Below are 12,432 nucleotides of genomic sequence, written 5' to 3' on the forward strand. Positions count from 1 at the left end.
TTGTGCAAGAGTTCAAAGTGTGCAAGCGTACACGTTAATGCTGGTTTAAAGCCATAGGGTAGTCACACAAAATATTGATTTAAAATAGTATTTTCTTCTTTACGCTCACTTTGCATTTTATAAATTGCTAAAAATAAACAATTAAAATATACATCTTGAAAGCATTCCTACAAAATGTCTTCACACCTGCCTAAAACTTTTGCACAGTACTTTATATAGACACACAGTGTACCCTCTTTTATATGTGTGCAGAAATGTATGCTTTCCTGACACATGCAGAAATGCACTGCCTTTTCAGGAGACATACAGCAGCATTGAAGGTCAGGAGGATCTCCCAATCCTCAGCCAACACCATCCAGACTGGAAGCTATCTCTTGTGGGTAAAATGTCACTTTAAATCTATACATTATTTATTGTTTACAGTGGTGTGTCGAAGATTATCCCAGAGAAGATCCCTCCAGAGACCCAATCAAAGGGTACAGTGACAGAGCCTGAGGAACATCAAGACACTGCTGCTGAAAGGTGAACATCTTTTTTTAGCAGACTTTTAGCATGCGCTCAGTGGCGCTGAGAGTGAGGGGGTTCTCCCAGTATGCATCCATTGTGGGATCAATGCTCAGCCAACTGCATCCAGAATAGAAGCTATCTCTTGTTGGTAGAATGGCACTTTAAAGCTCTGCATGCATTGTTTCATCTTTATAGTGGTGTGCCCAAGACTATCCCACAGAAGATCAATCCAGAGACCCAAGCAAAGGGTACGGTGACAGAGCCTAAGGAACATCAAGACACTGCTGCTGAAAGGTGAACATCTCTGAGATACACAAACACACATATAAAATGATAACGTCACACATTTGTAGTATATAGTCCAAAAGATAGACGTTGCACTCCAAAATACTAAATATCAAAATTTTTAGCAGACTTTTAGCACACACTAAAAGTGGCGCTGAAGGTGAGGGGGTTCTCAATGTGTGGGATCAATGCTCAGCTAACTGCATCTGGAATGGAAGCTATCTCTTGTGAGTAGAATGGCACTGTAAATCTCTGCATGCATTGTTTCATGTTTATAGTGGTGTGCCCAAGATTGGTCCTGCTGGTGGATACTGCTAATGGATACTGCTGGCTGTTACTGCTGGTGGGTACTGCTGGCTAGTACTGCTGGCTGTTACTGCTATTGGGTACTGCTTGGTTGGTACTGCTGGCTGGTACTGCTGGTGGGTACTGCTTGCTGGTACTGCTGGTGGGTACTGCTTGCTTGTACACTGGGGGGTACAGGTTGTGGGTACTGGTGGCTGTTACTGCTGGTGCGTACTGCTGGTGGATACTGCTGGCTCTTACTGCTGGTGGGTACTGTTGGCTGGTACTCCTGGCTGGTACAGCTGGTGGGTACTGCTGGCTGGTACTACTGGTTGGTACTGCTGGCTGGTACTGCTGGTGGGTACTGCTGATGGGTACTGCTGGCTGTTACTACTGGTGGGTACTGCTTCTGGGTACTGCTGATGGGTATTGCTGGCTGTTACTGCTGGTATGTACTGCTGGTGGGTACTGCTAGCTGTTACTGCTGGTGGGTACTGCTGGTGGGTATTACTGGCTGGTACTGTTGGCAGGTACTGCTGGCTGGTCCTATAGATAGATACTGCTGGTGGGTACTGCTGGTGGGTACTACTGGTGGGTACTGTTGGGGGGCACTGCTGATGGTACTGCTGGCTGTTACTGTTGGTGCGTACCGCTGGTTGACACTCCTGGCTGGTACTCCTGGCTGGTACTGCTGGCGGGTACTGCTACCTGGTACTGCTGGTGGGTACTGCTGGCTGATACTGCTGGCTGGTACTGCTGGCGGGTACTGATGACTGGTACTGCTGGCTGGTACTGCTGGTGGGTACTGCTGGCTGGTACTGTTGGCTGTTACTGCTGTTGGCTACTGCTGGTGGGTATTGCAGACTGGTACTGCTGGTGGGTACTGCTGGCTGGTACTGCTAGTGGGTACTGCTGGCTGGTACAGATGGTGAGCACTGCTGAATGGGTACTGCTGGCTGGTACTTCTGGCTGATACTGCTGGTGGGTACTGGTGGCTGTTACTGCTGGTGCTTACTGCTGGCTGGTACTGCTGATTGGTACTTCCGGTCGGTTACTGCTGGTGGGTACTACAGGCTGGTACTGCTGGTGGGTCCTGCAGGCTGGTACTGCTGGTGGGTACTTCTGGCTGTTACTGCTGGTGGGTACTACTGGCTGGTACTGATGGTGGGTACTGGTGGCTGTTACTGCTGGTGCGTACTGCTGGTGGGTACTGCTGACTGGTACTGCTAACTGGTACTGCTGGTGGGTAGTGCTGGCTGGTACTGCTAACTGGTAGTGCTGGTGGGTACTGCTGGCTGTTACTGCTGGTGGGTACTGCTGGCTGGGACAGCTTGCTCCTTCGAGACACCAACTGAGACAGCAGACTTTTAGCACATGCTCAGTGGCAGTGAGGGTGAGGGGGTTCTCCCAGTATGCACCCATTGTGGGATCAATGCTCAGGCAACTGCATCCAGAATGGAAGCTATCTCTTGTGGGTAGAATAGCACTTTACATCTCTGCATGCATTGTTTCATGTTTATAGTGGTGTGTGTTAGATATAACCTTTTGGGGCTAAAACAATGCACAGGCAGACAGTCTGTTGTTTCACTGAACACTGCTTCCTGTTCTGAGCAGGAACTCTTCTTTATTACTCTTTGAGGCATAGACAAAACATGAACTCACAAATGTAACACTGCCATCCAGTGGTCATACAATGTAATAGGCACACAACAATGACATATAGTATTTGTTGCTGATATAATTGTATGCTAACACCCCCACTCAACAACTACTATCTATGTCAATCCCATTTCTGATCTAAGATCCACAAATCTGGTTCTAGCTAGTGGCTTTGTCAAAGCATCAGCAATCATTTTTTTCGACTCACAATACACAAGTACAATCACTTTCTGATCAACTAAGTCATGAATGTAAGGGGGCGTGGCCTGGAGAGCAATGGAGTAGGTCGCATTGCACGAGAGCTCCTCCGGCATTATCCTGAATTATCGATCCTGATTCATCGCTGAGTCCAGAACTCATCTCTTCCTGACCCCTACCTGCTCCCGGATCCCGCGGTGGTATGTCTCCCCCCCGGGAGAAGTCGGAGGCCGCTGCGAAGCTGGACAAATTCCGGCACAAGGACAAGGAGGCCCCGCTGGAAAATGGCGCGGCCTCATCCACCGCTCCGGCTGCATCCACGGCTGATCTGGCACAAGTGCTTGACGCCATATCCACCTGCCAGGCGACCCTGACGGCTCGCATAGAGGAAGTTAAAATTGATGTTTCCCTCCTCCGTCAGGATTTCCAGAAACTGCGAGACCGGGTGTCCGAAACCGAGCACCGCTTAGGCCGCGTGGAGGATGCGGTCCCCCCCCTGCAGGCCTCCTCTGACCAGGCAGAACGCCATATATCCTTGTTGCTCTCTAAGCAGGACGATCTTGAGAATCGGATGCGCCGAAACAACTTGCGCTTCGTGGGCCTGCCTGAGGGTGCTGAGGGGGCCTCCCCTGCCACGTTCCTTGAGGATCTCCTGGTGACCACCTATGGCCGGGACGCATTCTCCCAATCCTTCGTGGTTGAACGGGCTCATCGGGTGCCATCCAAGTCGCCACCTCCGGGAGCGCCCGCCAGGGTGTTCATAGCTAAATTCCTCAACTACCGGGACCGGGATGCCATCTTACGTTTGGCCCGGGATAAGGGCAACATTCCCCACCTCAACAGCCAGGTGCTCGCATTCCCGGATTTTTCTGCAGAGGTCCAGCGTCGCAGAGGCAAGTTTACAGATATCAAGCGGAGACTGCGCGCCCAAAACCTGAAATATGCTATGTTGTTCCCTGCCAGGCTCCGTGTGGTGGGCGAGGACCGGGTGCATTTTTTCGAGGATCCTGAAGAGGCTGTGGCATGGTTGGATAGACTGAGACCTGCCTAGTGCGTGAGTACACTTTTGTCCGCAGTCACCTTTCCTGCTGTGCCCACCTTACTGCCCATATTTGCCCTGTGAGCCACCTATTTTTTATACTGCCCCTCCGTCACTGTTGACCCTGATCCCCTGCTCCATCCATCCCTACTCAAGACGTGAGGAACTGCTGCGGATTTGCCCTCCTTTTTGTGACACTCTGTCCCCCCCCCCCCCCCCCCCTGTTCTTCCTTCTCCCCCTGTTCTGGACACCGTTTATTCACCATGTGCACCGTGGAAATATTTTTACAGACTGCCGTATGCTCTCCCTTTGTTTTGCTCCGCCGGCTCGGCCCCCCAGATGTCCTGTCTTGTGGGGGCTGCTTGCTGGCACTACTACAGGAACTCTTTTGCTCTTCAGAGGATGTTTGCCCCCTCGTTACGCTGTGCCCAGATTGCAAATTTGATTGTGTTTATTGCTATACTATGTCTGGTGTCCTGGCTGTGTGTGTGCGGGCCCCTTTCGGGTCTCCGCTGCAGCTGGTGCTCCCTCTGTTTCAATGTGGGTACTGTTGGGTTTTTCTGTTCGGGGATGTATGCTCGCACAAGTTGGGGTTGGTGTAGAGCTGGGTGGGTTAGGGTTGTTTATTTACAGAATGTTTATTGTGTGCTGTTCCTTATGATATTGCGATGCTGCCATTTTTCTATGTTTTCTTGCCATGTCTCAGTCTGTACCTCTCTGCAGGCTTGGTCTCCACTGAACCTTTCTATCCTGGTGCCATTTTTTTACCTACCTCCATGGCCCCGTTGAAATTGCTAGTTTGGAATGTTCGTGGCATTAGGGACAAAATCAAACGTACGGCCCTCTTTACTTTTTTGAAAGCCCAAGCTGCAGATATTGTTGTTCTAACTGAAACCCATGCCACTGGCTCCTTGGTTCGCGCTCTACGGAAGCCCTGGATGGGGTGGACATATCATGCCACGTACAGTTCCTACTCCCGTGGAGTCTCAATATTAGTTGCTAAGTCCCTCCCTTTTGCTATTTGTTCGGTGGAGACCGACCCTCAGGGTCGCTATGTTCTTCTACATGCTACACTGGCGGGTTCTTCTATTCTGTTGCTGGCCTACTATGTGCCTCCCCCATTTTCTGGGGCTGTCCTTGGGGCCGGTTTAGACTTTATTGCACGCCATCCTTCTGTGCCTGTTGTATGGCTGGGTGATTTTAATATGACCATTGACCCCGAGCTGGATAGGGTGAGTTCAGCTCTCCCGGCCCGGCCTTCGAATGGTCTGACCCGTTTCGGTCGGGTAATGTCCCAGTTCTCGCTGATTGACACCTGGCGCCACCTGTATCCTACTAAGAGGGCTTACTCCTGCTTCTCGGCGGCTCATGCCACCATGTCTCGCATTGATTACATCTTTATTTCCCCACAGCTTGCTCCTCAGCTACAGGCAGCGGGCTTTTGCCCGCGTATCCTGTCTGACCACGCCCCTTACTGGGTGCTCCTGGATGTTTTGTCCAGGCCACCGCACAGTAACTGGCGGCTTAATCCATTCTGGCTTGGCCTAATCCCAGACACTGAATCTCTAGACGCTGAAAGTCATGAATGTAATGATGTCTGACATCGATGTGCTTGGTTCTTCCATTAATTTTCTCACTTGTTGCAAGCTTAATGCAAGCCTGATTGTCCTCAAATAAGACGGTAGGTTCTGATGTTGCTTCTCCAAGATCCTTGAGTAATTGCTGTAACCACACAACTTCTTGACTGGCATAAGCTGCAGATATGTATTCAGCTTCTGTAGAGGACAATGCCACTGACATCTGTTTCTTGCTGGACCATGATATAGGACTGTCTCCTAATTTTAATAAGTAACCACTTGTGGATTTGCGTGTGCTGTGATCACCTGCCCAATCGGAGTCCACATATCCCACGAGGTTTAAACCACCACTTGCTGATAGTTTCAAATTTAAGTCTTTTGTCTGTTTCAGATATCTCATAACTCTTTTGATCGCATTCCAGTCTCTTTGACGTGGTTTATCAACTCGCCTACAAAGAAGAGACATGCTGGCTGCAATGTCTGGACGTGTAGTGGTTGCAATATAGAGAAGTGCCCCCACTGCTTGTCTGTATTGTTCATTGGATGCGAGAAGATCATCTTCTCCTTCTAACTTTGGATAGACTGTATCCATAGGTGTGCTTGCTCCTTTCGCCTCTGTCATGTTGAATTGCTAAAGAATAGATTCAATTTTTGCACTCTGATTCAACAGGAAACTTCCATCTTTCTCACGCTGGATGTCAATTCCAAGATAATATGTCACTTCACCTAGGTCTTTAGTTTCAAAGTGCTTGTTGAGTACTCCTGTTAACTTTGCAATTTGATTGTCGTTTTTGTGAGCAATGATCAGGTCATCTACATAAATTAGCAGATACATCCCCTCAGTGTCTACTTGTTTAGCATATAGGCACGGATCAGCTTTGCTTCTTGTAAATCCTTAATTTAGTAGAACTTGATTAATCTTCAGGTTCCATGCTCGAGCTGATTGTTTAAGGCCATAAAGGGATTTATTCAACTTGCAGACAAGATGCTCTTGTCCCTTTTTTAAATATCCTTCTGGCTGTGACATGTAAATTTCTTCTTCAATATCACCATTAAGAAAAGCTGTCTTAATATCGTGATGTTTCACAATCATTGTACGCATGGCAGCCACTGTCATTAGTGTTCTGAAAGTCAGAGGCGTAACTAGATTTCTCAGGGCCCCGGTGCAAGAAATCATGAAGGGCCCCCCCCCGAAAAAGCATGTTTTTGACCCTTTTTTTTTTTATAAATGATCACATTCCCTCTATTCTCGAATTAATAAAATCTGGAGGAAGTAGAAGCAACAGCACACTGAGCTACCCCCAGGCAATGGCTGTGCGGGGGATGGGAGGGTGACAGGACAAGTCTGATCATTGGAGGAGAGCACACCGAGTTCCCAGCATATTTATGGAACTAACCATGCTGTGCTCTCCTGCCTAGTGTGGTCAGCATTTAGTAGGGAAAGCAGAGGGACTGTCAGAACACCAGGGATTTCACATAAAGGAAATAATACAAAGAACGGGAGACTTCTTTATACCAGTACATGGTACAGCAGACACATATTGTCATATGTATTCTTCCAGTGTAAGGAAGGATGCGTTTTTCTGCGATGCATCAGAGTTTATCTAAATGTTTATCACCCTCTAGAACTCCTTCAAGACCCTCAACCTCTCTCAGGCTTAGGAGGCCCCCTGGACACTGACAGGAGATGCATACATACAAAAAATAAAAAAAATAAAAACTACCGTATATACTTTTGACCTGGGGAATGGGATCAGCAGCAGGGCTGGTGAAGAGGGGAATGGCTGAATGGGATCAGTAATAGTGCACCAACCATGGCGATGGTGGTGAGGATGGTGGGAGCAGTGGCAGCGGTGGTGGTGGTGTGGGATCAGGAGCGGTAATGGTGTTGAGGGGTGTGGGATCAGGAGGGGTAATGGTGGTGAGGGGTGTGGGATCAGGGGCGGTAATGGTGGTGCGGGGTGTGGGATCAGGGGCGGTAATGGTGGTGAGGGGTGTGGGTCAGGGGCGGCGGTGGTGGGGAGGGGTGTGGGATCAGGGGCGGTAATGGTGGTGTGGGATCAGGGGCGGTAATGGTGGTGAGGGGTGTGGGATCAGGGGCGGTAATGGTGGTGTGGGGTGTGGGATCAGGGGCGGTAATGGTGGTGAGGGGTGTGGGTCAGGGGCGGCGGTGGTGGGGAGGGGTGTGGGATCAGGGGCGGTAATGGTGGTGAGGGGTGTGGGATCAGGGGCGGTAATGGTGGTGCGGGGTGTGGGATCAGGGGCGGTAATGGTGGTGAGGGGTGTGGGATCAGGGGCGGTAATGGTGGTGAGGGGTGTGGGATCAGGGGCGGTAATGGTGGTGAGGGGTGTGGGATCAGGGGCGGCGGTGGTGGGGAGGGGTGTGGGATCAGGGGCGGTAATGGTGGTGAGGGGTGTGGGATCAATGGCAGTGGTGAAGGGGTGATGGTGGAGAGGGATCGGTGGGGGGGGTGGAGGAGGGGTGGGATGTGGTGTCACCACTAGCTCTGTCTTACTGATCCCATCCCCCCACCACCGCAGATCTCATCCCTACACCCCCAAAAGCTCTGTTGTAGAGGATGAGATCTGTTCTGTGCCAGGCATGGGATGGGATCATTAACAGGCAGCATTCCAGTTTGGGATCAAAAAGGCAAGTTGAACTTAGTTCACTTACTATTAGCAGTGAGTCGAGTCAAGACGATTTCCCCCTCACTCAGGCTCAGGCAACTCCAGCCAGGCAGACACAGCATGGAGTCTCTTCACACTCGTCTGGCAGAGGGGAGAACTCCTCCTCCCTCTGCACTCTATTGGTGTCAGCTGGTCAGCTGACTTTCAGTGACTGACCACCCCTGCTGCCTCACTGCATCAGCCATCTCTCAGATTGGAGGATCGGCAGGGCTGAGGGCGGTGCAGGCAGCACAGCAGCAGAATGCAGGTACTGTCTCGTAGATTGCTTTACTGACTGCACACATGACATGCCTGTACCTCTCCGCCCCCCCCCCCCCCCGCACAACGATCGGGGAAGGCGGCATCCAGCCTAGTCTCTCACTCAGCTCAGCCACCACTAGCGAACAGTGAGTCATCAGGCGGACGGACGGGCCCCCTCACGCCGCGGCCGCTATAAAAAAACAGGGGCTGGCGGGCCCCCCCTCTCGTAGCGGAACTCCAGGGCCCGGTCGCAACCGCGACCGCTGCGACCCTGATAGTTCCGCTACTGCTGAAAGTACTTTGTTTAGCAACTGGAGCAAAAGTAACATCATAGTCCTCACCGAACTTCTGTGAGTAACCTTTAGCAACCAGCCTTGCCTTGTACCGACAGACTTTCCCTTCAGAGTTACATTTGGTTTTAAAAACCCATTTACATCCTATGGCATGTTTACCTTGAGGTAGCTCTGAAAGTGTCCATGTCTGGAGATCTTTGAGTGATGTCATTTCTTCATCAGCGGCTTTATACCATACTTGTTTCTCATGCATTGGCAGTTTCTGCATCTCTTTCCATGAACCTGGTTCAGTTTGAACAGCTCTGCGAGCTATGTAAGATAAACGTTCAGCTGGAACACCTTTATTGATTCTGGTTGATTTTCTGACTGAAGGTATTTCTGGTTCAGTTTCAGGTTTTGATTCTTCTGCAGTTATTTCTATTTCTGTATCACTTTCCTTATTTTCTTGAGTGACTGATGTTGATTCTTTCTCAGTTTGAAAAGTTTGAGTCTGTTGTTCAAACTTTGAGCACACAGAACTTTCATCAATAATCACACTTCTGCTGACTGTTACTTTGTTCGTGTCTTGATGTAAAATCCTGTATCCTTTTTAAGATTCACTGTACCCCACAAGCACACCTTCTTTTGCACATGCATCCCATTTTGTACGTTTTTCTTTTGGAATGTGTACATAGGCTTTACTTCCAAAAATTCTGATGTGTCTTAAATCTGGTTTCCTTTTGTTCCACAGTTCATATGGAGTTTTTGTTGTTGCTTTTCCCGGCAAACGATTTTGAAGATAACATGCAGTTGTGATAGCTTCTCCCCAGTATGTATTTGGCATATCAGCATCAAATAGCATGCTCTTCCCACTTTCACACAGTGTGCGGTTCAATCTCTCTGCAACTCCATTTTGCTCTGGGTTATATGGAACTGTTGTCTGGAACATAATTCCATGCTTCCTGAGAATGGCTTGTGTTTTACCACTTGTATATTCTGAGCCATTATCTGTTCGTAGTACTCTGGGCATTCCGCCAAAAATATTATTTACTTGAGCGAGATACTCTTCTAATTTCTCTGGCACTTCATCTTTATTGTGAAGTAGAAATACTGTGGTATACCTGGAGTAATCATCAATGAAGGTCAGGAAGTACTTTTTCTTTCCTGGAGTCATAGTTTTCATTGGACCACAAAGATCTGAATGTATTAAGTCCAGAGGTTTTTGGGATTTGCTGTTGGTCTGCTTGGGAAAAGGTGTCCTTGCCATTTTTCCTTTAATACAGCTGGTACAAATCATTATGTGATCACATGGATTAATCTTAATACCACTTGCATAGTTATTCTCAACTATTTTCTTTATTGTATCAGAATTTCTGTGCCCCAATCGTCTGTGCCAAGTGTGGATGCAGTTTGAATGTTTATCCTCTTTGGCTATTTTAACCATTTCACTGCAGTTCAGCTGATAGAGTTCATCTATGATGTTAGCCTTTGCAAGCAAGCAATCCCCTTTTGTTATGATACAACTGTCACCCTGAAATGTGACTACATTGCCTTGGTTAGTGAGTTTTTTTACTGACAAAAGGTTGCTTTCAAGATCTGGCACATACAGAACATTCCTCATATGGATCTTTTTAGTGATATCTGGAGAGATAGGACAGTATAGAAAGCCATCTCCTATTCCCACTGATTTCATAAATTGTCCATTAGCTGTAGTTATGCCTTCTGTTTTGCTTTCATCAAGCTGAGTGAAGAAACTTCGGTCATTTGTCATGTGACTTGTAGCACCTGAGTCCACACACCATGCTTGCACAGAGGTGACACCATTTTTGGATCCGAATGCATACTCCTTTGTTTCTATGACATTCTTAGCTTGTTGCAATGCACTTTGTTTTTGCATTCTAGCTTTCCAGATTCTACAATCTGCTTTTAGGTGTCCTGGTTTCTTGCACACAAAGCATTCCCGCTTTTCTAGTTGCATGTTACTGTGTTTATTTTTTAATTTTGTCTTTAAAGCTGTCTCTGAACACACACTCACATTACTCATGCTTTCAGTTTTGCGCTTGTATTCATCCACAAGCTTGCCTTTAACATATTCCAGTGTCAGATCATCATCTGGACGTGCATCTAGTGCTGTGACAAGTGTCTCATAACTTTCAGGAAGTCCACTTAATAACAGTGCTGCAACATGGAAATCTTTTATCTCTTCTCCAATCCCTCTCAGTCTCTCCACCATCTCTAAGGTCTGTCTTATATAGTCCTGCATGTCCTGGTCTTTCTGTAGCTTAGTCTGATAGAGCTTTCTGATTAAATACAGTTTATTGCTGAGATTAACTCTTTCACGTGCTTTCTGTAACTCTTCCCACATGTCTTTAGCAGTCTGACAGTTACATATATGTATGATTTGATCATCATCTATGCACAGGGAGATTGTGCTCTGTGCTTTCTGATCTCTGTCTAACCACTCCTCTGTGGGCTGTGCAGGTCTTGATTCATTTATACATTTCCACGTACCTTCTCTTATAAGCAGCATTTTCATCTTGAATTTCCAAGATTGGTAGTTCTGATTTGTCAGATTTGCAATGGAGAACTTTGCTGAGGGGATGGCAGCAGCCATTTCTGCTGTTTGTCTTTCTGTTGCTGTCTCCTGTACTCACTTGCTTTAGCTCACTGTATCTGGCTATATCCAGGGGTAATCTGTATTATATCCTGGGCTTCTGTAACATGTCCTGGGCCCATAACCTGTTAGATATAACCTTTTGGGGCTAAAACAATGCACAGGCAGACAGTCTGTTGTTTCACTGAACACTGCTTCCTGTTCTGAGCAGGAACTCTTCTTTATTACTCTTTGAGGCATAGACAAAACATGAACTCACAGATGTAACATTGCCATCCAGTGGTCATACAATGTAATAGGCACACAACAATGACATATAGTATTTGTTGCTGATATAATACAAACCTTGTATGCTAACAGTGTGCCCAAGATTATCCCAGAGAAAATCACTCCAGAGACCCAAAAAAAGGTCACGGTGACAGAGCCCGAGGAACATCAAGACACTGCTGCTGAAAGGTGAATATCTCTAAGAAGCACAAATATATAGTATTATAAAGTCACACTTTGTAGCATAAAGTCCAAAGGATTGACGTTGCACTCCAAAATACTGAATTTAAAAATTTTAGCACACAGTGGCACTGAGGGTGAGGGGGTTCTGTCAGTATGCACCTATTGTGGGATCAATGCTCAGCCAACAGCATCCAGAATGGAAGCTATCTCTTGTGGGTAGAATGGCACTTTAATTCATGCATTGTTTCATGTTTATAGTGGTGTGCCCAAGATTATCCCAGAGAAGATCACTCCAGAGACCCAAGCAAAGGGTACGGTGACAGAGCCCGATGAACATCAAGACACTGCTGCTGAAAGGTGAACATCTCTGAGATAAACACATGAAGAAATTACACTTTGCTACAATGTTAGATAAAGAGTGTACAGCTTAGATAACAGTGTAAATTTGATGTCCCCTTAAAATAACTCAACACACAGCCATTAATGTCTAAACCACTGGCAACAAACGTGAATATACCCCTAAGTAAAAATGTCTACATTGGGCCTAAATATTTTGTGTGGCTACCATTATTTTCCAGCACTGCTTTAACCATCTTGGGCATGGAGTTCACAATAGC

General features: G+C 47.5%; 1 protein-coding gene across 24 annotated transcripts in view; it reads left to right on the forward strand.

The window, feature by feature from the left end:
• The window catches only part of LOC309549166 (protocadherin Fat 4-like), a 292,459-nt gene that overhangs the window by 239,171 nt on the left and 40,856 nt on the right, over positions 1 to 12,432 (forward strand). For 17 of the 24 annotated variants that reach the window (XM_082249240.1, XM_082249258.1, XM_082249261.1 and 14 more), the window contains 3 exons: positions 424 to 522; positions 703 to 801; positions 12,074 to 12,172. The exons of 2 other annotated variants lie outside the window; for them this stretch is intronic. In XM_082249240.1, the coding sequence (XP_082105366.1) occupies positions 424 to 522; positions 703 to 801; positions 12,074 to 12,172 (297 nt within the window). The remainder of the gene's footprint in view (positions 1 to 423; positions 523 to 702; positions 802 to 12,073; positions 12,173 to 12,432) is intronic. 5 more of the 24 variants (XM_082249243.1, XM_082249247.1, XM_082249262.1 and 2 more) reach the window with 4 other exon arrangements.

This window comes from Pelophylax lessonae (genome assembly GCF_965119305.1).
Source record: "Pelophylax lessonae genome assembly, chromosome: 3".
Lineage (NCBI taxonomy): Eukaryota > Metazoa > Chordata > Amphibia > Anura > Ranidae > Pelophylax > Pelophylax lessonae.